At 40.0% G+C, this 26,526-nt stretch overlaps 1 protein-coding gene across 2 annotated transcripts in view; it reads left to right on the top strand.

Moving 5' to 3' along the window:
- ARL8A (ARF like GTPase 8A) overlaps positions 1 to 26,526 on the top strand; it is a 65,482-nt gene that overhangs the window by 5,545 nt on the left and 33,411 nt on the right. For both annotated transcript variants that reach the window (XM_087720222.1, XM_014053891.2), the window contains exons 2-5: positions 11,145 to 11,225; positions 12,392 to 12,465; positions 17,363 to 17,456; positions 19,155 to 19,222. In XM_087720222.1, coding sequence (XP_087576348.1) covers positions 11,145 to 11,225; positions 12,392 to 12,465; positions 17,363 to 17,456; positions 19,155 to 19,222 — 317 coding nt within the window. The remainder of the gene's footprint in view (positions 1 to 11,144; positions 11,226 to 12,391; positions 12,466 to 17,362; positions 17,457 to 19,154; positions 19,223 to 26,526) is intronic.

Here is a 26,526-nt window from a genome sequence, read left to right as displayed (position 1 = left end):
TGTTGGATATGTTCACCATCTTAAGCTATCTGTAAAAATAATGTCAGGATACAAATAAAATAAAATAAAATAAATATTTTATTTATCACATTTGTATCCTATGTTAACCTTCAAAAAGTAACTAAAGCATCTGTACCATCCAGAATCTTGAGATAGAATGATATACAATTCTATAAATAAATGTTTTTGACTCTCGCTTTATCCTCAAATTCCTTGGAGGTAAGTTAAATGGAAGGACAGTGATTGGCCTGGTGTGTTATACTGTACATTAGCTGTAGTTTTTCAATATTGCATGAGATCCAAGGAGTAACTTCAAGTTTCTGAAATTTTAAGATTTGTCAGAGGCATACTTTAAAATAATATCCCTCAAGTGAAGTTTAATTTCATGTGAACAGTGGTTTTTTTGTTTGTTTGTTTTGCCCGTGAATGATTACTTTGTGTTCTTGTAATTTTGCTGAAACCTGGAAGAAGACCCTTCAACCAGTGGGAGCAATCTGCTTATTTATTTCGCCTTTTGTGCTCCTCCATTTCTGAAGACTCAGCTGCAGTTTGGGTACAAAAAGGAATAAGGGAAATCTCTTTTGGTCATTGTTGCTATTTCAGTGTCAGGTAAAAAAAATCATTAGCTATACGCATTTTGCTTTTTTATTTTACTTCCTTGCCTGTTGTGAAGATAGCAGGAGCAAGAGACAGAAGTACCATCTGAGAATGAATAGAAGCTGACAAATTCAGTTTTCTTTGAATTAGAGCTGATTTTGGGGTTGGAAGAGCTGTGTAGATTTTACCTCATGTAAGGCATGTGTAGGTATGGAAGGCTGACAAATGAGCTTTGCACAGTATCATTCTTATCAAGTAGGCCGGACAGGAAACATGACCAGATAACCCAATTCTACTTTATGGTAAAGTTACAGATTAACAGAATCTTGCAAATCTGAAATTCTGTCAATTTCCTTTACAGCCTCAGAAACTAAGGAGGATTCCTTCTGAGCCTGTTGCCCTGCTCACTATCCAGGTGTGAGCTGTGCTGTCTCTTACCTGACCCTTCCCTAGACAGCATCTCTTTGCCCTGTCTCCCAGGGTTTTTCTCATATACCATTACAAAAAGACAGTTTGGCACAAAAATGATGAAAGTATGAAATAGGGAAAAGATTCAGTTTTGAGAAAATGGGATTAATGGTTAGGGTATGGAGAGAAAAAATGGAGATAAGAAACAAAGTTGATGAATATTGCTGGATATATTTACCATCATGAGTTATTTATAAAAATGATAAAGCCGGGATAAGAAATCAAAATAAAGCAGGGATAAGGGGAAAGTGTCAAGCTCAGTTTGACTGAAAAACAGTGTTTTAAATCATGTGATTTCTTATATGTATCATGGTGTCAGCACAGCTATGATATCATTTAAGTCAGTCCATGATCCACTATGTTGTGTCTTATAAATTGGAATGAAATTTGAAGGGAATTGAAAGATGGTTTAAATTCCTAGATGGACTTGAATTCATAGGGGTGTTTGACAGTGATTGACATGACATTAAAATGGAATTGTTCCACCCCCTTTATATTGCTAAGATTCACTGAATGAATTGTTGGTATGCAAATGATACAGTATTGCATAATGCTTTTGAAATCACCATTATGTCTCTAAAAACAGATTTGCTATAGTGGGGATATGTGCTAATCTGCACATAACAAACCTAATACAACCCTATAACCTTATTGCAGAAACGGTCAGTCACTGGAAACATAGTAACATTTTAGGTGACTTGCATTATACAAAATACAGATTTGTGAAATCTAAATCCCAAGATCAGAACTTGGTGTAGAAGATACAGGCTCAAACAAAGAATGTTAAGTTTTAGGATGTTTTACTCCTAAAAGCATTTAAGAAAACTGGCTCTTTTATCTCTGGTAATTGTGATCAGTTGCTGAAAGGAAAATTTTTTGGTATTAAATAGTTTTAATTTAATCTATCTCTGTTTTAGATCAGGTGCTTTAATTGTAATGTGTAACTTGAGATGGATGGAAGTGACAAAAAGATGCACTCTTCTCAGTGCCATTGGTGTCATACTGGGATATAATGTTGCCTTGTAGTTTATGGTAAGCGTCTGAAAAAGGGGCAAAATTAGTATTGCTAATGTGCTCATGGAAGAATGCCTGATCTTGATTTTAAATAAATATGCTTGAATGGAATGAAAAATTATTCTATTTTACATATAGATGACCAGTTGGCACCTGAAAAATAATAGCAATGGGAGCTCAGCAGGAAATCCAAGTCTATGCAAGATTTTAAAAAATCAGCAACAGTCACTTTTGTGTGCAGATTTTTTGTGCAATATTTGCTTTTTAAAAATTAAATGGAACTTTTAGAATTACCTTTCAAGATAAATGTGAAATTCTGTCTATGCAGTTTAGGCAGAGGGACCTTAAAGAAAAGAATGATGTGAAGAGAAAAAAAGTCAGTGTTGCTTTCATATAGTACAGTAATGGTTGATTTTCATGTTTCCTTTCAAGTTTTCATTATTTTAAAGAATTTTCAAGTCCTTGTATAATCACTACAACAATTCAAGAAGGAGTTTGTGTCAGGATGTTCCGCATTATAAAGTTGGAAATGATTTCAACATCATTATGCAAGATGTAACAGTTTCTTTGCTTTAACTGACAGGCAACAGATTCTTACTGCTTTTTCCGGTATTTAAACTGATTCTTTGGAATGGAAGCAAATACAATTTAGCTTCATCCAAAGTGATCACATTTTAAATACCAAATATATAATATAGCATCAGGAATAAATCAAAAGTTTTCATGTTTGTAAAATTCTAATTTATGATCACGCTTTCATTTTCTTGTAGAAGAGTCTCTTGCTTGCCTGGTCATTTGAACAAGTTGTATGTATTGAGATGGATGATCACAAACCTGACTCCTCTTGCATTACAGGTAGTCCTCATTTAGCAACCACTGTTGGAATCCACAATGTGGTCATTAAGTGTTGCAAAGTGAAACCATCACTGTGCTTATGATCTTACTTCAGCTTTCTTTTGTTTTATAAACCTGCAGAGTTTGTAAATGAGAGGATTAGTCATAAAGTTATTTCATCACTGTCATAACTCTACATAGTTGCTAAACAAGACAATCAACCTTGCCACTTTCTTTTACCTCGAGTGTGGAGCAATGTTGGCAGAATATTTACACCTCTGTCCCTTTAAGATAAGGAAATGTAGGATTTTTATCTTATAAAACCCCTTTTTACATAGAGACCAGGCCATGTGGGACTATCCCAAGTCCTTCTAGGATAGCTGTGGATAAGAGGTATTTTCAGCCTAGGAAAACCCGCATGCAGGAACATGTGTCAGAGCATTTTCTATGCTGACTCAGTCTAAAGTCATCAATATTTTTGCAGAAGGAAAAAGCAAAAAGCAAAGATGAAGATAGTAAATGTAAGCAGACAGGGGAGGAGATGTAGGGGTAGGAAAAGCGTGGTTATGCTCAGTCAACTTAGATACTGACAAAGCTGTTTTAATGATCAACAGGAAACTGCACATAGGACTACATAAGCAGCAGCTTGAAATTCTGCCATATCTTTACAATAATTTCAATTGAACTCTGCACATATATGATCTCCCAAGTAATTTATTCCTGAAGCTATTATTTATGTAAAGTTACAGACCTCTTCCCCAACAGTGCTATAACTACCAAAGGAAAGAGGATTTCCTCTTCAGTGAGGAAATTAAAGTGGACAATAATTCTAAATGATTCCACGCAATGTTTGTAAGATCACACACACAAACATCAATAAAAGGAGTAAGATAGCAAATAACCAAGATAGTCACTTTTAGTAAATACAAAGGAGTGTTCTTCAATATAACTGCAATCATTTGTTGGCCTTGCCTGTGAAACTTAAAATGTTGCTTTTGAAACTGTAATTTTAGCAGGCAGGGCCAACTAGTATGTTACTAAGGATATAGAAAACACTGTTTTAACATACAGACAGTCACAGCTGTTGGTGGAGGAGGAGAATAAGGCTGCATCATGAGGGCATGTTCTTAACAAATGGTTAGCAAGGCATTTGAACACTTAATTGACAGGAAAATTATGGGTTACTTCTGGTACTAGCTGTCCTCAGTCATGTGTCTATTCATCCTTTTAGATCTGGCAGGAAGGGCATGCTCCAGGTGCTGTCTGTAAAGGAATGTCATTTGTCAGGATCCAGGAAGAGAGCTTTTTCTGCCACTGTCTGGAACATCATCCCTTCAGAATTTGAACTTGCCCTGACATTGTTGGCCTTTCACAAGGCATTAAAAGACTTTGTCCTTGAGCCTAGGGCCCTGATAGCATCAGAATGCTCATATCATGGCTTGTTAAGGTGGTTGCAGGTCTACTTGGTTGCTATTTTTATATCATATTTGTTGTTTGTAACTTCTTGTTTTTATAGTTTTTATTCTGTTTTAATTGTGAGCCTACTAGAGTCACGTAGCTGAGATGGAAATTTATAGATGCCTATAAATTCATTAACTTACTACAACAATTGAGCCTAGAATTATGATTGTACATTGTTGCAGTCATTAAACGAAGTGCTCACTTGATCACTTTGCTTAATGATTGCAGTCCTGGTTTTCTTTGTTGTTGTCATTAAGCTACCACTGGGTTGTTAAATGAAATATGGGGTGCCTAAGAGGGAATAGGATGGCTCTGGGAGAGGTGGAGCAGTCCTGGGCCTGTCCTGCAGTATCTTCCTGGATCACTTATAGCACTTAGCAATAGCAATAGCACTTATATACTGCTTCACAGAGCTTTACAGCCCCCTCTAAGTGGTTTATAGAGTCAGCATATTGCCCCCAACAATTTGAGTCCTCATTTTACCCACCTCGGAAGGATGGAAGCCTTAGTCAATCTTAAACTTGGTGAGATTTGAACTGCCAAATTGCAGGCAGCTAGCAGTCAGCAGAAGTAGCTTGCAATACTGTACTGTAACCACTCCACTGAGACTGGGGTTTTTTGTACCCTAACTCTTAGAACTGGATACAACAGTTTATTGATTTAGACATCAATTTACATAGCAGATTAACTCTTGGTCAGAGTTAATTCGTGATTTGGATTATGGTTGCAACTACTGTAATACAAATGACAGAATATCATTTTGAATATTGTACCAAGCAATAGTTAAGGCTTTTTCTTCTTTGATATGAAGTTCTTATTTTTATTAACAAACTTGCGCACAAGATCAGTTTGCGACAGTGCATGTGCCCACAGAGAGCATGCCATAGGTTCACTATCACGGTTCTAGTGTGTTCTATGTGATGATAAACTGCAGATCAATTGTGGCCTTCAGTTTTATCCATCTCTTCCTTTAAATATCAGTTGGAATAGTGACCTGCTTCTATTTCCATGAATTTGATTAATTGCAGAATTATATCTGAAGCTGTTTTGCAGTTTGAGTTGATATGAAAAACAATTTCCCTGCAGTCTTTCCCCTGTCTGCAGTAGCCTGAGAGACTGACAGAGCAGCCCTTTCTGTATATGTTCCTCTCTCACATGCTTGTCCTCAGTCGACTGCTCTGTAGGATCAAAACAGTAGAATTATCATGGTTGTGCTATTAATTAAGCATTAATTAGACATTTATTGTTCAATGACATTTCAGTGCCATTCTGTTTTTAATTGCACATAATATTTGCTCTCTGTAATTTAAACTAGTACGATAGATATCCTAAGTGTATATTGCTAACATATGTTAAACAGATACTTTGTATCTTTAAGATTACTAACTATAAAATAAGATTACAATACTATCAGCTAGTTGTAATCCAAGTGACTGAATTTTCCAGATACCAGCATTTATAAGTTCCTATCATTTTGTGGACATGTAAAAAGGGGACAAATTTTCCAGGCCAGTACATAACAAATGGATAAAACTATGTATGAAAACAACACTATAAAAGATATCACTTTGAAAGGTAAATATTATTAAAGCAGATATATGAGTCCTAGGCAATATCAAGGGCTTGAAAATCTTAGCTGCTAAACAGAGAGAAATATGCAGAGATGACATGAGAAATCTGATATTGTCAGTATCTTCAAGACATAATTATATCAAGCACTATAAACATTCTATCCAGATTTGCAAGCATCCCACCAGTACTGGCAAAATTTCCCAATAATTGAATATCTGTGAATCTGAAATTAACAGCTGTTAAATTATTGCAGCTCTGGAAAATCTCAGTTTGAGAATTCCATTAAGGGAAATCTATGTCACAGCATATATTGATTGTATAAAGCAGATTTGGGAATCCATTGTTGTCTGTTGTCATTGATTCTATGCTAGGATAGTTTTTGTTTGTCCTTATGGTTATGAAGAAGATTTGCACAATTATCTTCTTTTGTATTGAAAGGTGGTATGAGGATTATTATTAAGAGATTGCACACCATGAGACACACTTCTGCTTTTGCATAAGAAAAGCTTCTGTGTATGTATTAGCGTACAGTGGTACTCAACATTAATTGGTTATAGGAAACACAATGACTACCAGAAATGATGACTACCAAACAAATTTTCCCATAAAGAATAATGTAATGAACCACAAGGCAGCCGACACAAACAAGTTCTAGCTTGTGCAGTGAGTATCAAACAAATGATGAGTACTGGGACAAAATTTTCTTGTCAAAATTTTGAGTACCCAATTCGATGAGTTTCAAAACAATTGAATACCAAGGTAGCACTGTATGAGCTTCTCCAAAAGGAGGGGATTTTGATTAGGCCTTTTCCAATGACAGCAATTAAAATATTATTTTGGGGAACTGTATTTGCTGTTGTGATTGTGAGCACGAATTCAGGCTTTTCAGAATTAAATTCAATAGATTGTATTTAATTTGCTGAGTAAAAATACCTTGCTCATATTTATCCTATGCAGGTGACGAAATGCTATATGAATGAGCATATTTAAAGGAAAAAATGCCTCATGTTATTTTCATCCCTGACATGGTTATCTATGCTGGATTTCATTTATACAGAAAATAATAGTAATTGCTCTTACATTTAACTGTTATTTAGATTAAGCTATGTGTTACTTTGCATTATTTTACAGTTAGCTGTAAAATATAGACTAGCCTTATAAAATTGCATTATTTTGTATGACACCTTAAATCTGAACATTTGATAATCCTAAATTATTTGTAAAATGATAGAAATGTTGATAGGTTTTATACTTTCTCCTACTCTCCTGAAATTCTGCAAAGATGCAAAGTGTATAGAAATAATTCTATACACTTTGCAGCTATAATAGCTTGAATTTATTTCTTAACTTTATTTAAGTAGGAATAGAATAGAAAATAGAATAGAATAGAATAGAATAGAATAGAACAGAACAGAACTGGAAGGGGTCTTGGAGATCTTCTACTTCAGCCCCCTGTTCAAGCCGGAGAACCTATTTATAGGTTAACGAGAAGACAACTGGTTAATTGTCCTCACTGTTAGGAAGTTTCTCCTTAATTACAGGTTGCTTTTCTCTTTGATTAGTTTTCAACCATTGAATGAATCTGAGGAAAACCGTGAAGGTCTGTCAGTGTAGTCTTCACTCATTTGATCAAGCACATGTACATTAGAGCAGGGGTCCCTAACCCTTGAGCTGTAGCCCATTACTGGTCTAGGAAAGTGGGCACAGTTCCAGACAGCTATAGCAATAGCAATAGCAGTTAGACTTATATACCGCTTCATAGGGCTTTCAGCCCTCTCTAAGCGGTTTACAGAGTCAGCATATCGCCCCCACAGTCTGGGTCCTCATTTCACCCACCTTGGAAGGATGGAAGGCTGAGTCAACCTTGAGCCGGTGAGATTAGAATCGCTGAACTGCAGATAACAGTCAGCTGAAGTGGCCTGCAGTACTGCACCCTAACCACTGCGCCACCTGTACTCACACCATCTGATGAATATAGGAAACATGTGAATCCCACTGTTATATTTGGGGGGAAAAAAGATGATGCTGGAAGCTGTGTCACATTTGTCACTATAGATAGCAAATCTCATTTTGGAAGTGTCCATTGTAATACATAGAAATAAAAATATGCTGTGTTTCTGTAGCATGGCTGTATCTCTGTTACAACTAGCTGCAGCTTTATTGAGCTTGCCAGTATTCAGGTATATTTTACTTCTGTACAATTTGCTGAGCATGCTTTTATTTTGGTATCACCTGCATGCCAAGGATAAATCATCAAGGCATATGAATAGGTTGTGAGAGCTCTTGAATTATGGAAGTTGCTTTGCCTGATTAAATTTGGGGTGTAATATATTTTTGGCTACCACTCAGTAACTCATGTAAGGAAGGCAGACTAGTCATTTGGCTTCCAATTCCCATAAACCCTAGCAATTTTGATGAATAAAAAAGGACTGTGAAAATTGTAATCCAAAAAACTGGGCACAGGTGTCTTGACTCTTTCTAGTGCTGAAAGACAGCATACAATATAATGTTTTTATTTTCTCTTGTGTCCTGATTTAACTGCTGTGGCATTTTGACATTTGGTTTTATATTTGTTCCTTTTATTTTCTGTGTGCTTTGAACCATTGGATTGGGCTGTAAAAATTAAACAACATATATTCATAAATTTTTAAGTTTCTTTAAAATGGTCTTTGGCTAGAATTACAAATAAATGGCTCAAATGAATAGTTTTATATGACTGTAGGTTTCTAAATGGGCTAAACTGTATACAATACAATAGTTAGGCAGCTATTTTAATCATAAACAGCCATAAACACTTGAATTGCTACTGGAATGTAATTTGCCCCTTGCTGGTATAAAATTTTGTTATAGCTAATGCATAATGCTGTCTGCCTATGGGCAACAGAAGTCACTGAATTAACCTGGACTGTTAATTTTCTAGACCCCTGAAACAATGCCGAAATATTTAAAACATTTATTTTTTTTCCAGTTCATGGGAGTCAATTATGCACTTGTAATTTTGTCTTTTATGGGAAAAACTAAAAGTTTGGATTTATTGAATGTTGAATGTTTATTTAATTTGTATGCCGCCCCACTCCCGAGGGACTCGGGGCGGCTAACAATCAAAGGGGGGGAGGGGATACAAATAAGACCAAAGACAAAGTAAAAACAACAGCAGTCACAACATTTCAAGTGGAGCTGGAAATTCTTCAGCCCCAGGCCTGCCGGAACAACCAGGTCTTCGTGGCTTTGCGGAAAGCCTGAAGGGTGGTGAGGATCCGGATCTCCACGGGGAGATCATTCCAGAGGGCCGGAGCAGCCACAGAGAAGGCCCTCCCCCGAGGATTTGCTGTTTGTTGCTATTGTAATTAATGACCAGGTGTTCCTCTTTGCAATACTCTCAAATATATGATAGACACTATATAGAATATATCCACACATGAAATAATACATGATCTAAAATATATAAAATGTCTTTATATATGTCAGGATGGGTATTCCACTGCTTAGTTCTCCAGTGCTTTGTGTGTGTGTGTGTGTGTGTGCGTGTGTGTGTTTGCATACATCTCCCCTCAGCCCCCCCCCCAGTACACACTAAGAACTCAAGATCTCAAAAGGAATAGTGTCTACCGTATTTTTTGGAGCATAAGACACACCTTTTTCCCTCAAAAAAGAGGCTGAAAATCTGGGTACGTCTTATACATCGAATACAGCATTTTTTGCCTCTTGAAGCCCCACCTCTTCACCAAAATGGCCGTGCATAGCTTGTAGGAGGCTTTCAGAGAGCTCCTGGGGACTGAGGAGCGAAAATTGGGCCGTTTTTTGCTCAACCTTGTCCCCACAGCCCCCAGGAGCACTCTATAAGCCTCCATAAATCTATGCATGCAATTTTCTTGACAAAAAACGGGGCCGTTTTTGGGAAAGATAGCCTTAAATTTTCACAGTGTCTTTCAAATATCTTTTGAACTCTTGCTTATCTCCTCTGTTAGGAATATCATCATAATAAAAATTTTCTAATGTTCAGTATTAATGGTCTGTTTTAGAAAACAAATATTGACAGAAAAACCAGGATATGTGAGTCTGTTGCTTAAGTAAAATCTTACCATTGTTGGATAAAAAGGTCTAGAGTAGCATGTTGCATTAAATCCCAGTGCAGTGTAAGCTGGTTGGCCTATTGAAGCATGTAGCTTTTGAGCAGTCTATTATTATCTCTCTGGCAAGATCAGGACATGCCTTTTAAAATGAAAAGCTGAGGGAGAAAATACAGAGATTGAGACTCATGGAAGATTTGCTGATGTGCCAAATCTTTAAAAGCCAGAGGCTAAAAGCTCTCCATTTTAAAAATCAGAATTAGATAAATTCATTGCTGACACTTCAATATACTTGCAAGATTCTTAAATCTCTTCTGCCAAATTTAAAATTATAAATGTTTAAATGCTGGTTATTTTTAACTTGTAAATTATTGAAAAAAGAGCAGTGAATAGATAAAATTAATTTCTAAGATTATTCTGAGGCAAATGTTACAAGATATATGGAAGACAAATCCAGGACAACTGAAGTTACAATAAGAGAAAAACCTTTATCTTTCATTTGACATTGTTCATTTTTATACTTTTATAATATAATAATAATTCCCCCTTTTGTGAAGATAGAATCATAATAATAAATAATCAGATAAATAATAAGCAGATTGCAATAAATTCTATTCTAAATTCTAAGATAAGTTTACATTCCTATACATCTTATGGATATGAGTATTAGTTGCAATTTTAATTATAGTTGTATGTTAACTAGGCTATATAGCAACAATAACATGACAGTTATTTTTTGTTAATTGAGGACACCAAGTGCTTCATACTAGATAGTATAATGAACACCTGGGGTACCAATGGGATTCACTTGATCTATTTAAGAATTGTCTATGGTCTATCCATATAGATAGTTGGTGTAGCTTTTACTTCAGGTCTTTGAGACTGCTTCTTCTCCTCTTTCTCCTCCCAATTACTTTATTTACTGGATGGGATTATTGTTTGATATGTTGTTCAATATGCTTGACTATCTGAAAAAAAGTAGCAGCCATTCTTATGCTATCTAGGAATTATCCCTTCAGTCCTCTGATTTCTATTATATCTCTCCCATTATAAGGATAAGGCTGCTGTAGCTAAACAGGAAGACATTTCTAACAAATGACTGATCTTTTATTTATTTTTTTAATTTAGTCTGGACAGTTCAATGAAGATATGATCCCAACAGTGGGCTTCAACATGAGAAAAATCACCAAGGGAAATGTAACTATAAAGGTAAGATACAACACATCTTGACTAAATTTCAGACATAGTGTTTGGGATACTCTAAATCAGGGCTGTGAGACTCACATTGTCATGGCGTCGTCACGTGACATTTCGGGACTGTTTTCCCCTTAGTTTAAACTGAGTGTGGGCATGGCCAGTGCGTGATGCAACTGGCCCATGGGCCGGGAGTTTGACAGCCCTGCTCTAGATTGTGCCACCCAGGCAGATTAAGAAATTAAATTGAATTAACAGGAATTAAAATTGATCTGCTTCTTTCACATGTAAAATCATACTGAAATAAGATGACTCTCTTGCCTTTGGATGCTCTGATAGATGTTGATGAAAATTGATTTGGAGGAGATTGGGAAGTATGCTATAAAGACTAAGCTGCACTTTTTAGAGGACTATGCAACAGGAACCTTTCTATAGATGAAGGCAGGGTGACTTCTTAAAGCAGGACAGGAGGGAACATTACTAAAATGTTGGGCTATTTTCAGTTGGAGGAAGTGGGTTTTCAGAGCACGATGGTTTTAGTACTTGTTACAGATTAGTTGTGGTCCATATTATTCTCAGAGACTGCTGTACCCTGTTTTTGAGGCATGGGTTCCCAACTCTAGGCTAACTCAGCTAAAATAAGGGCAGATTGATTGACACTTGTTTATTAAGACAATTTTTCTGTAGATTATGTAGATGATTTATTATACAGCTTTTTAGGAAAAAGGGGGACTTCAGTGAGAAAGAACTTTAGTGGGAATTTTGAAAAGGAGTGTCAGCAACATATTAATAGTTGGTATTACAATGAGAAAAAAATATGAATGTGTTAATTTAGTGCACATGTCTCCTATCATTTCAATCTTTTTGGATATGTATTTAATACATATGAAGTATGAAGAGTTTTGCATGTTTTATGAATGTGAGAATGTTTCTAGGTAGGAAGTAGAATTGCAGCTGAGGAATCCATTTTCTGGACTATCTTGGAAATCCTCCAGCTTTATTTTTCTTAGCTATAAATGAACATGGTCCACGAAGTAAGTGGGGAGAATTGTATCATATAAATACACTTAGGAAAATAGGATATGTATGAGGGTATGGCATATGCAAGTTATGGGTAAATCTATTTGTAAGGCCTCATATCCTCCTCTTTTCTCATCCTTTTTGCTTCTACCTCCTTATAGCTCTGGGACATTGGAGGTCAACCTCGTTTTCGTAGCATGTGGGAGAGGTATTGTCGTGGTGTCAGTGCAATAGTGTAAGTAATTCTTGTCTACATACTAAGGGTATGGTAAGTAAGATGTGCTTGATGCTTCCCCATAAAGGGAAAGGAATAATGCACAAGGAACAATGGAAACCTGCAATTAGCTCTACCTCTTTAACTATAGTATGGGTAAGCGCAGGTTAGACATCATAACAAACTTTTGCCTCCCCCTTTTCACAACTGTGGATAGGGGGCTTTCCCCTGATTTTGTTCAATATGCTAGTTGTGCCTGGACCATGCATCTCTTCTCATAGTCACTCAGGTTGTCCCAAAGGTTCGTTTTCAAGAGACAGCTGGACTTTCTGACAAGAAAGTGACCTGAAGAAGCTTCTTGGATGAGAAGCGAAATGTCTTGAAAGGGAAACCAGAAAGCCTAGATACCTCTTGAAACGCACCTTTGGGACAACCATGAGCTGGATGACTGAGGATCTCCATAGACAGTCTCTCAGGTTCTAGTCACCTCACATGTAAACAATTGCAATGCATTCAATATGGGACTGCCCTGGAAGACATCTTGGAAACTGCAGCTGCCGAATATGGTGGTGCAGGTAGTTACGGAGGCACTTTTGTATATCTGTGTTTGCTGCACAGACTGCACTGGTTACCAAAGAAGCTTCTGGATACAATTCAAGATTATCTATAAAGGGCCTGAATGACAGATTGCTCCAGCCTGCGCAGGAAGATCTAACAAAAAAGGCAGGTTTCAAGTAGTTAAAATAATGTCTTAAATGGACCTAGGCATCATGCCTTCTCTGTTGTGGGACCTGCCCTGTGGAAAAGTTATTGCCAGTGATGAAATTCATTTTTTTTTACTACTGGTTCTGTGGGCATGATTTGGTGGGCATGGAAGGGGAAGGATACTGTAAAATCTCCATTCCCTCCCCAGTCTTGGGGGAAGGATATTGTAAAATCTCCATTCCCACTCTTCTCTGGGGCCAGCCATAGGTGGTATTTTCCTTTTCTCTGAACTACTCAAAATTTCCGCTACCAGTTCTCCAGAACCTGTCAGAACTTGCTGAATTTCACCCCTGGTTACCGCCCTTCAGGTTTAAATGACTTCATGACTCTTCAGGGATACTGAGTGCAGGACAGCCAAAATGCCAGAAATGGAGGAAGATAGGCAAGAGGGGGAATTAAAGCACACCCAGTGGTTGTAAATGTGGATAGACTGAAGTTTGATCATGTGACAGTCCCGTCTCATCCCCCCCCCCCGGTCAAGTTGTATAGGACAAGCTATGACTACTATTTGTCAAGCACCATGATAACTTCAAATGGTTGTTGAATGAGTGATCATTACGTGAGGACTACTTACATTCCACCTCCTATATCAACTGTCTTTTCTGTTTAATGTCTTTTCTACAAGCAGATTCTCTTCATTAATGTCAAGGTATTTTGAGTGAATTAGATGATAGTAATGTTGAAAATGTCCCTCTGTCCTTTGCACTAGTTGTATGCTTAATAATAATAGCCTTTGGAATAATATAAGAATCTGTCCTTAAATCTTTCAAGTCTCATTCTGATAAAACTGTTTGCTGATTTTTTTCTCATTTTTATTCATAGTGATATCTATTGACATACCACAGAGGCATCAAGAAGAAGTACAATAAAGACATAATACTAAAACATTGTGCATTTTATGGTGACATATATCACATAAAGTGAATAATGTGCATTATTTGGCCAGTAATATTTTTGACATTACTTCTCCTACTTCATGAATACTTTGACACACCAATACAAATTGGTGTGATTTGTGTTCTTTATAGGACAATATTTTTTATGGAATCCTACTATTGAACTCTTAAACACCCATAATTCAGAATATTCTTGTAACCATTGGATGTATTTTCTTATCTTTACTGTTCTCATATGTCATGCATAAAGAAACCACTTTTGTATTGGAATACTTTGACACAAAGAGTTGCGTATACACTCAGTGCTGCAGGAGATAAACTTCTTCAGGCTCCCATTTAATTCAAGATCTGATGGTAGGTTATAGGGCCAAGTTCTTATAGGCCGCTGAAGATTTTACCATTTCAGAAAAGTTATCTTATTTTGTTCTTTTTAATACTAAGTTTTGTAAAACCGCACTCATTCTTAGGGTATGTGGACAGAATCACTTTAATCTATTCTTCCTTTTTGGAGAAAGTAGCTTATGGTCTCCTTTCTGAGAACAGTCAAAGCTTTTCAAATTCTCCACTTCAGACTACTAAACCATTTCTTGAAGTCTTTCCAGCCTACTTTTTTTTTAACCGCACTAGCATCTCCATCAATACCAGGCACTGTATTGTAATAATAAAAAATTGAAGGGCAGAATTAATAGATGTTTCCTGTTACTCAATGCCTTTAACTAGAAATTCACACAATTTTCAATTCTAGTACTGCTTACAGGAATTCTAGGAATTGAAATCCATATAACGGAACACTATCCAGTTCAAGACTACTCTTTTTTGAAGCTGCGTTCTATTTCACCCATGGTTGTCTTTTCCCTTATCAGTGAGTGCAACGTCCAGTAGTGGCCAATCCCTCTATTACTTCTTCAGATATACATGCTGAATTAACTCTGTTTTGTTTGGGCCTCCCTTTCCATATAGGCAAGCCAGTAGATAGTGTTCTTTGCCCTTGTTCAAATATATTGGCAAATGTTACAAAATAATCCACTATCCCCTTGCTATCAAGTAAATGAGCTTAATCTGGACTCTGGACCAAACTGAGTTTTGGTTCCTGATGCAATGGATATTAATATACAGTATGTGGCACTGTATAAAATAGCATAATCAAAAAGATACATTTCTGCGTCCTAAAAATTATGAAGCTCAGCCTGTAGATACATTTGGCATCTAGCATAATCTTTGATATTAATAGACTGATAGTTTGTATTTCTTTATTCTGAAAATGTCTTGGTTTCTGTTTCCTGTAGAACAGATTTTGGACTACTTCTCAACTGGGTTTGTGAAGATCAAACTCAGTTGAATTCAGCTTTGTTCAAAATATTGTACTGGATATTGGAATACAAGTATCCAGTATTCAATACAGTATCCAGTATCCAGTAACAAAAATTGGATTTTTATTTATTGGATTCTCCTTGACCACTCTATAGCATAATGTTTTCATGTTTTTCTATAACATAAAAATGAATCTAGAAAATTTGCAGACATTGTCCTATATTTGCTTCCTGCTGTTTTTTTTAAATAGAACTAGCCTAGCACATTTTATCTAGTGAATAATTGAACATAGATGTAAGTTTGCCTGTGGTGAATGAAATTGCTGTGTGCAACCAACAGTTAGATTAGCTGACTGTTGAATTACCCAATACCTTATCAGTTTCCTTTGGGGTGGTTGTTGGTGGTTGCAGTTCTGAAAAGGGTCGTGAGTCAGAATGGTCCAATGAAGGTAGAAAGATGGGCAAATTCAGGAAGCTGTTAAGATGAAGTAAGAGCTAAAGCCTAAATAATGGCAAAGGTTCTGTTTTCTTGCAAGTTTAAGAAGCTGATAATAAGTGACTGTTAAAATCCAAAATGTCGTCTATATTGAATGTATCTGTAAACAGAATCAATAGTTTACAATACCGCCTTCATTCTCTGCTGTTATCTCTTTTCCTAACCAACCCTTAAGAACTTTAATAACTTTAGTAACTTCTTACCAAGATATGGTTCAGAATATCTGACAAACCTCCTGTCTACTCTATACAGCTCTTCTGTGTCATTTATACTTTTTAATGAAAGTAATCTTAAAATGCATATGATTATAGATTGTACAAGTAGAATTGTGCCTACTTTAGAAAAGTCTGAGAAGGAAGTAGTTTCTGATCTTGAGTAAGTACAACACTTCTCTATTATTCATTCAGCAAGTTCTAATTTTTTTCTGTGGTGCTGCTTTAAGAGTGGGCTTCTTAAAGTTGTGATGGAGACTGCTTGTTTTAATAAATAGCAGAGAGGTGTTGTGCGAGGTCTCAAGCATGTCTAATACATTCTTTTCAAAGTATGTTCAGCCCTGCCTAAGCACTTCTACACACATATTTGTAGCACTAGAATCCAAGTGTCACACGGACAGTAAGTACCTCCTAAAGCAGTGATGGTGAACCTTTTTCACCTCGGATGACAAAAGTATGCGTGCGCTCGCATGCCCACCCTCATAATTTAATGCCCCCGATGCCATGCCCCCAGGGCATACACGTGTGACCCACCCCTGCTGCCCCGTGCATACGCGCACAGCTTTCTTGGAGCCTGGACAGGGCAAAAATGGCCTCCCCGCCCCCGGAGGCCGGAAACGGACCGTTTTTTTGCCTTCCCCAGGCTCCAGAAGCTTTCTAGGAACCCGGGGAGGGCAAAAACTGCCTCCCCCGTTCCCCAAAGGCCGTCTGGAGGCCGGAAATGGCCCATTTTCCGACTTCCAGTGACCCAGTAGGTCCGTTTTTTGCCATCCCCAGGCTCTAGAGGCTTCTAGGACCCTGGGGTGGGTGAAAAATGGCCCCAACAACCAAATCGGAAGTTTGGAAATGGACTTCCGGGTTGCCCATTGGGCCATTTTTCTCCCTCCGGAGGGCGAAAAATGGCCAAACATCAAGGTTGAAAATCAGCTGGCCAGCACTCGCAGGCACACAGGAGCTGACAGGGCAATGCCATGCATCCAATTAGAAATGGCTCGGCGTGCCACCTGTAGCACACATGTTCTAAGGTATTCACAGAAAAAGGTGAATAAAGATGCTGTCCAAATTCAAGTTTTGTAACCAGTCAGTTAATGAGAGACTAATAAAGTTTCAGAACAATCTATCTTTTTTACTGTTGATTAGCTGAAGTTGTATTAAGCTCCTACATAGTATCTTAGGCTGCCACCTGCAACTGCTTCTATCACCTTTCCAGCTCAGTAGTAATGTGTTGTCTCATTCTAGATACATGGTAGATGCTGCAGATCAGGAGAAGATTGAAGCTTCAAAGAATGAACTGCACAACCTGCTTGATAAACCACAACTCCAAGGCATTCCTGTAAGTTGATCCAATTCTGGAAAGGCTAAAATATATACAAATTAATCTATATGACGGATTGAGTAAAAAAAAATCATCTTAATGTAATTTATTTTCAAAAACTACAATCTAGATTTTGGAACCAGCTCCTTTTCATTTTCATGACTATTCCACGTGAGATATTTCTTTCTAGGATGTGTACATTTTTATGGAAGGATTGTGCTGCAAAAGTAAGTAAAGGGCAGAAATTACTTTTACAACATTGCAGGAGATAGATGTGTCCCTCTTGTTTGAAATGCAAAAAAGGAAATTTTCACAGAATTAGTTCCTAGAAAGTAAGGCTGAAGTTTACTAATGTAAATAATAGTTTTTTAGCCCATCCAGAATTAAATATTTTCTCAGCTTCTGATGACTGCATGGATATAATCATGTAGTTTTCTTGGCGATAGTAAGGAAGGAGCTTGCTACTCTGTTCTTCCAGACTGTTTTTATTTTTTCCACTTTAGTCCATAGCTCTGGAATGTCCTGATGATCCCATCCAAATGCTAACAGAGCCTGACACAGAGCCAGAGTTGGGAAAGTGCTCCGACTGGCTACTGTTCAGATAGAAAATAGAAGATAGAAGTAACACACTGTATTATTATTGCACACACTGTAAAGATATATGTAAATCTAAGTGCAACTCGAATATTTCTACCTTCTATGAATTAAAATCCTTTCCTTGGGGGTTTCATTTTTTTTAGTTAGACAGTGAAATAGCTTATTTAAGGCAAAAAAATGTAAATATGTAACACATATTTGCAATTATATTAAATATATGGAGAAGGTCATTTCACTCCTTTCTTTAAACCAGCTGCCTACACAAATATGCACTATGTTGCCTTTTAAAAGGTTTGTAATTTCCACTGCCTGCCAGATCCTTCAACTTTTTCACTAGTGCTAAAGACCATAAGTATGGTCTTTATCAAAATAAATGAGAGGTAGATGATGTCTTTAGGAGAGAGTTTCATGGTCAAAATCTTAATGAGAATAGCTCCTGAAAATTAGGTAGTCAAGAATTGTGTATGGTCCAGATAATATTTTAAAAGACAAAACAGTTATCAATCAGGATGCTGCCATTTGAACTGGCCCATAGGGAGCATTGCCAAGGGTGAAGTAATTGCAGAGAAAAGAAGCAGATACTGTTTTGGGTAGCTAGGTTTTAATAGCATATCTGGACACTAGACAACTTTCTGTTTATTGGTTACAAAGGATGTATTGGCTGCCCCCAGGAGTACATTTAAAGGTTAATCAAATGCCCCCCATGTGCATTTGAATTTTCCCATGAATGTCTTTCTAAGTGAACCACTTAAATTATTTTACATGGCTAATATTTTTATTAATATCTACATTAGCCTTAAAGCAAGGCAATGTTTTGCTTCTTTAATATATGGCTTTATAAAGTCAACATAGCATTTTATAAATTGGTATTTTAAATAGTTGTAGAGACAGCTTTCCTATTATCTTTTCTCTTTCAAGCCAAGTTGTGTGTTTTCCAACTACATGCTTGGCAGAGTTTCCCTGGATTATAAAGGAAATTCTTGAATTCAGAAAGTGTATTGAAAACCCTGATGCACAAGATAGATCATGTTTGAACAATGGAGTCACTTCAGACTGTTCCATAGCACTTTGCAGCTTGCACGTATAAGACTAAGAGCACTGCCCTATTCTCTTTTGCAGGTCTTAGTTCTTGGGAACAAGCGAGATCTGGCTGGTGCCTTGGATGAGAAAGAGCTCATTGAAAAAATGTAAGTGTTTATTGTTGTCTTCAGTATCTCCAGTTTGGCTGGAGTTCTTCCATTGCAGCAATAACTTGAGTTTAGTTTCTTGGAAATCACATCTGGATATATTCAGCATGATTATGCAATATACTATTTTTATATAAAAGGCAAAATAAAAATATAATAGTAATAATAAAAATAATAAATGCCAGTTATGGAATTATAAAATTACTCTGCTTATATGCCACCCATTCTCGCCAGTTTAAAAGATATAAACATAAAATATTCCAGCTGGCTGCATGACTTTGGGCCAGTCACTCCCTCTCAGCCCAATTCACTTCAAAGGACTGCTATTGTGAGGAAACATAGGGAGAAGGGAGGAGTATAAGATATTCCAAAGGGTTTTTTTTTCTTTTACAAAAGGCAATTGGACTTGCTTGTTTTCCTTGAAAACGTTTCACTTCTCATCCAAGAAGCTTCTTCAGTTCTGATTGAAGGAGGAAAACAAGAAAGTCCAGTTGCCTTTTGAAAAAGTAGCTTTGGCACAACCATGGCCTGGATGACTGAGAATCTCCATATAGTATTAGATATGTTTGTCACCTTGAGGTATTTATAAAAAATAATAAAAGCAGAAAAAAAAAAAAATATCTAATACATCTAAGTTTCAGGTTACCCCAGCAAAACCCTTCATGGCCCAGGGCCAGATTTCCTGAAGGGCTATCTGTTTCCAATTGTTTCTGCCCATCTGTTAAGATCTAGCAGAATGGGTATGCTTTGAGTTTCCTTGATTAAACAATGTTATCTGTTGGGGCCTTGGAATCCCGCCTTCTGCACTGTTGTGCCTGTGCTCTGGAATAGTATTTCCCAGAAATCTATATGGCTCCTACTCTGATGATGTTCCATGACCTCACTGAAAACATTACATTTTGTAGATACTGGGGCAGGGTAGTGGTTAAGCTCCTGTAAACTTTTGTGTGCCATGTATTGTATAGTTTTTTTCTGAATGCATATCAGTTATTTCTTTTCATTTCTGTTCTTTTGGACAGACCAGGATTTGGACTTTATATTTTTTGTTATGTATCTGGAGTCAGATGTGAGTCAGAAGTGCCTTGCAGGGACAGTGATTTGGGATGGGGTCCGAGCCTCTAAGCCCTGTCAGGGCACGTAGGCTGTCGCTAGGGCTGGAGCGACTGTAACTACTGCAAACGGCTTCCCTCGCCTCAAAATTGACGCCCCTTGCTTTGCCTTCGGCTTCACATTTCTAACTGCCCTTTCATCCCATCGGAGGTATTAATTGCTCCCATGGCTCCCTGCTGGGAACACGCTCCGCTGCTCCTGTCAGACAGTTGAGCGACGAACCGCGGCAGCTCCGTGACTATATTACAATCAAAATACACGCTGTGGCGGAGCGCCCCAGAGGGAGACTTAAAGGGAAGAAAATCACAAAAATACTAATATGAGCACTGCTAAAGTTACTGTGTGAACAGCATCAATATCAATCTTATTGTTTTTAGCGCGGGCTCTACAGCGGTTTAAAAAGGGCACAAATTGCCATTTTGAGAGGTTCCTGTCAGTTTCTGTCAGTGGTCAGCATGGCGGCCGCTCTTAATGCTGAAACTTCCACGACGGCGCCAGAGTTGCCTGGGGAGGCACAAGTAATTCAGTCACTTGAAGGGGCCTCGGTGCCTTATTCCTCCCCCCCAGCCCTCCACAGCTGATGGCAGGGAATTGGGCAAGGCTAGTAAGAAAACAGTGCGCACTGCAGTTAAAGCAAAAAAAATCAAAAAAGACATCTAAGCCCAGTTCGCACTATGAAAAGCAAAAGGACAAAGCACTAGAATGTATTTATAAGAGAGCAGCCAGTAAAAAGGCTTCTTCCACCCAGCCATCCAATCAGCCACCTCTAGCTCAAGGCCAATTATCATTGCTGCTTTCCCCAGGAGGCCATCTTCCCTATTGATGTCTCAAATATCTGGGGGCCTGTTCAAGAGCCTCAGGCCCCTCTGCCTGTCAGGGATGACATGCTTCTCAGCTGCCCAGAGAATGCTCCCATCCACCTCCAGCGCAGCAATTCTGGGCCAGGCACATCCTATGTATTTGCCTAACTTCCAAGATATTATTGCCAGTGCCATATCACAGGGCATCACAGCAGGGTTGCAACAATCGGATGCCCTGGCACAAAGACAGGCTACTGCCCCTGTAGCAACTCCGCCGGCTCCTACTCCAGTGGTGCCCCCTGCAGGGCAGGTGGTATCTGATCAGGAGGACCAGGATGATTCCTCTGAATCAGAGGCGGGCGAGCTCGAGGATGAGCTATCCGAGGATGAGGGCAGGGAGACGGAGCAAAAAGCCTTCTCAGGCCTCTTCCCTCCTGCTCTTTTCCAATCCTTGCTAGGCAAAGCCAAAGTAGCCTCAAAAATTGGGTCCCAGCCAGCGGCTTCCACCCCTTGACCAGCAGCTGTTTGCGCTGAATCCTTGTATTCTGAGCAGTCTCTCCCAGCTGAAACAGTGCCAATGCCAAAGATATTTGTGGATTTAATTCAGCTCCCACATCTGGGCCAAGCCCCTCCGCCTCAGATAAAAAGTTTTTCAATGTTGCTAATGAATTGGCGCAGTTTCTGTCTATCCCTACTATAGATGCTTCAGTAATTGCTCTCTATATGCCAGCCCATATGCTAGGAGCTCCAGAGGACGTCCTGAAGCCAGAAGAAATGAAGGCGGACCTCACACTGCAAAAAGGACACCAGCCAACTGCTTGGGCAGTCCGAGCTTCTACCACTGCCTCCTTTTTCACCCAACCCTGTCTTCTTTGGCTACAGGAGCGGCAACAGCGTATCCCCATTGCATAGCACACATCAGGACATCGTGAAGCTAGTGGCAGCTGTGCAATTCGCTTCGGATGCCACCCTGTTGTCTGCGAGATTTGCAGCTAGGGCCATGGCTTCCTCGGTGGTATCCCACAGGCTCCTGTGACCGGCAGTGGCAGGCTGATATGCGCGCCACAAGTGGCGACTGGCTTCTGCTCCATTCAAAAGTAATTCTCTCTTTGGGAATGCCTTGGATCCCTATTTGGTGGAGAATAAGGAGAAGAGGAAGGTCCTCCCTACTGCACCTAAGAAGGGCTTCAATCATCAGGCTCCTTATCCCAGGCGTTCTTCCTTTTGAGGGCAAGACTTTGGTTCGTCCTTTTGGAACCAGGACTATAGTTCGTCCTTTCGGGGGGCAGACTATGGCAACCAGGGATATAGGCAGCAGGGAGGTTACTCTTCCAGGCAGAGAGCCCAACGTGACCGCTATCAGTGGATAAAGTCATCTAGGCGCCCCTTTCGGGGAGAAGGGGGATGTTATTACAGCCAAACCTAGCCCCTCGGGGGCCAGTTATCTCATCGGGGGTAGGTTAGCCTTCTTTGCTGATGTGTGCGACACAACCACCTCCGACATTTGGGTTAGATCAACTGTTAGAGAAGGGCTTGCCCTTGAGTTCATCTCCAACCCCCCTAGGATCTTCAGGACCTGCCCAATCTCATCCAACCCAGCTCGCAGACGTCTCATGCAGGAGGCGGTCCAACATCTCCTCGACATACAGGCAATACAACCTGTACCGGCTTTTATTTTATTTTTTATTCAATCCTCTTTGTCATTCCTAAGGCCTCGGGGGGGCTGGAGAGCCATCCTTGATCTTAAAAAATTAAACAAGTTCATTTGTTATAAACGTTTCAAGATGCATTCTTTGCATACCATTTTGGGTTCCATCAGATATGGTGATTTTTTAACTTCAATTGACTTAACGGAGGCCTACCTCCATATTCTGGTTTTTCTTATCTGGGGCAGCAGTTCCAATATACTGCCCTTCCCTTTGGACTGTCCTCGGCACCTCAGGTATTTATGAAGGTGCTAGCGGCCTTGGTCGCGGCGCTACGGGAGGTACCTACTAGAATGCAGGCCCACCTTGATGACATTCTTATTCAATCATCGTCACCTAGGCAGGCACAAAGGGACCTGGCAACCACCATTCAGGCCCTTCATGGGTTCTCAATCAATGTACCCAAGAGCCACTTCCATCCATCCACCAGGTTGGTGCATTTGGGAGTGTTGATCGACACAGCTTAATGCAGGGTTTTCTTGTCCCGCAATCGACAGAACTCTGTCAGGGCCTTGGCAGTTCAGGTGTCTAGGGCACGGAGGTGTTCCTTGGCTTCCCTCTCTAAATTGCTAGGGACCATGGTGTCGGCCACTGGGATTGTTCCGTGGGCGCGTTTGCATTCAAGAGACCTCCATTGGTTCCTCTTGCCTTTTCAGAGGAGACTCTTAAGCTGTTCCTTGGCCAAGGTGCACATCCCGGTGGAGGTCTCCCGTTCACTCATGTGATGGACATCTCAGGCCATCACCAAGGACCGACTTTTCAAGGACCATGACTCTTTGACTGTCACGACAGATGCCAGCCTTTTCGGCTGGGGGTCCACCTTCAGGCCCAGGTAGCACAAGGCCAATGGGACCAGGTGGACCGCACCCATAATATCAACTGGTTGGAGTTGAGGGTGGTTCATCTGGCTCTCTGCCACTTCCTTCCATCGGTGGCGGGCAAACGTGTTAACGGACAATGTGTCTGCCAAGGTGCACATAAACCGCCAGGGTGGGTACTAAATCATGCTCCCTCATGAACGAAGCCATGAAGTTGGGACTTTGGGCCGAGAGGAACTTGCTCTTTCTCACCGCGGAGCATATTTCAGGTGTGACGAATGTGCAGGCAGATTGGCTCAATCGCGAGGTTCTGGACAATGCTGAATGGCACCTGCACCCCTCGATTTTCCAGGACATTATGGACAGATTCAGCATGCCGGTGATTGATCTATTCACCACCCCCAACAACACCCAGCTCCTGTGGTTCTTCTCTCGGTTCCCAGCACAATGGTCGGAGGGGGTGGACACCTTGCGATGCAGTTGGCCACCCAGCCTTCTATACGTCTTTCCCCCATTGACTCTTCTTCCCAGAGTAGTCCAGAAGATCATTGCGGAGAAGGCCGAGATCGTGTTGGTCACCCCCCACTGGCCACGCAGGACTTGGTTTGCCAACCTGCGGACACTCTTGGTGGACAGACCCTGGAGGATCCCTCAGGACAGGATCTCCCTCAGCCAGGGGTCACTGGAACACCCGTACCCTCAATGGTTTCAGTTGACCACCTGGCGCTTGACCAGAGCATCCTAAGGAGGGACAATTTCTCCTCCAGGGTCATATAGGCGATTCAGGCTACTAGGCGACCATCCACTGACAGAATATACGATGCCACCTGGAGATCTTTCTGCTCCTGGTGTTCCGGTAAGACATTAGAACCTACTAAGGCCACAATCCCTCACGTACTTGAGTTTCTGCAGGGTGGCTTGGATAAAGGGTTAGCCCCCAACACCATCTGGAGACAGGTGGCGGCTATCTCATCTGTTTTGACATGTGGGGGTTCTCCTTCGTTGTATCAACTGCCTACGGTGCGCCGTTTCCTTAAGGGGGCATCTAATCTCAAGCATCCTGCAGTGCACAGATATCCCTCCTGGGATTTACCCAAGGTCTTCGAAGCTTTGACTAGGGCTCATTTGAACCTCTGAGGGATGTTCCTCTCAGGTTCCTGACCTTAAAGGTCTCTTTCCTGGTGGCCATTACCTCCGCTCGGAGGATTTCAGAATTGTGGGCACTTTCAGCCAGGGAGGATTTATGCGTTTTCCATCAAGACCATCTGGTCTTACGACTGGACCCTTCCTTCATTCCCAAGGTGTGTTCCTGTTTCCATCGAGCTCAGGAGCTCATTTTGCCAAATTTCTGTCCCCGTCCTGTTCACCCGTTGAAACATAAGTGGCACACTTTGGACGTAAGGAGGGCTCTCAAAATTTATTTGAAACGCACGTCTGAATTTTGAAAATCTGAGACTCTCTTTGTGTCCTTCCAGCCGGCTTCCTTAGGCAATAAAGTTACCTCTCCTACCATAGGCAGGTGGTTGAGGGCCTGCATTTCATTGGCGTACCAGTCTCAACCCTCACAGGTGCCAGGTAGGATTACTGCGCATTGTATGTGGAGTGCGGGCACCTCAGCGGCCTGGGCTGCTCAGGCCTCCTTGCAGGAAATTTGCAAGGCCGCAACTTGGGCCACTCTGTCGGCCTTTATCAAGAATTACAAACTGGACTCCTTTGCATCTGCAGATGCGGCCTTTGGCTGCAGGGTGCTACAGTCAATGGTTAGGGCTGAGACTTCACCAAACCAGTCTTAGACCCCCCCCTGGAACAGGTACAGCTTTGGTACGTCCCAGCCTGGATGCTGCCTCCACCACTATGGAGAAAGGGTGTTGGTTCTTACCTGAGATGCCTCTTCTCATAGAGTGGAGACAGCATCCAGCCCCTTTGTGCACGGAACTGGTTCCAAAAGGGGCCGTTTTTGTCAATTGATTATGCTGTTCATGTGATTGACTTATGTGACTGACCTCTACATTAGAAACCTCAGCAGGAATATTCACGTTGATGGCCGGATTATATGTACATAATGACTGAGACGGATAACCCACTGAGTCTGGAGTTTTTCTTCGTCAAAAGCTGGATTGCCTAGCAACAGGGGCGAAGTTTAACAACTTTACCAGACTCAGTCCTCGCGATGAGTTGATGAAGGTTAATCCAGCCTGGATGCTGCCTCTACCCTATGAGAAGAACCAGGTAAGAACCAACGCCCTATTCAGAAGGCTATCATGGTCGATGGCATCAAAAAATGCTGAGAATTCAAGGAGGATTATAAAGTCCAGATCCTGGTCTGTCCAAAAGTCATCCACAGGCCCAAAGTTTCCATGCTTTATTTTGCCTTGACAATTAAGACTCCATATCTATTGTCTCTAGAATCCTTTGCAGCAATAGGATCACTACTTTTCCCACAATATTTCAGAGGTAAAAAGAGACCAAAAAGGTCTATAACAATCCACCACTGTATTGAGTAAAGCTTTCTGACTGGGATCTGACTACTGCCCCCTTCAGATATGAGAGAAACATACACTCAGGCAAACATTGATCCAACCCACCACTTCATAACCAACAATAAGGGAAAGATATCCAGTAACAAAGCAAACATTGCAACTTCATTGAGACGTATAGTCTCAAAATAATTCCATAAAATTTCACAAGGTGAGGCCATAATAATCTGCATTGGCATCGTCAATGGTGGGAACACCCTTGACTGACAGATGCTGTGAAAACTCTTCACAGAGGCCTTTCAAATGGTCTTTGGGAACATTCTTCCCTAAAAAAGTGAACAGGTCATCTTAAAAAGGGTCAAGGAGTATCCTTTGGTGGATGGTTTTTTTTTT

The sequence above is a fragment of the Thamnophis sirtalis genome, unplaced genomic scaffold (assembly GCF_051295495.1).
Source record: "Thamnophis sirtalis isolate CommonGarterSnake01/CBP01778 unplaced genomic scaffold, rThaSir2_p1.2 scaffold_7, whole genome shotgun sequence".
NCBI classification, from domain to species: Eukaryota; Metazoa; Chordata; class Lepidosauria; order Squamata; family Natricidae; genus Thamnophis; species Thamnophis sirtalis.
The sequence above is the reverse complement of the archived record's forward strand: the minus strand, read 5'-3'. Positions and strand labels throughout refer to the sequence as shown.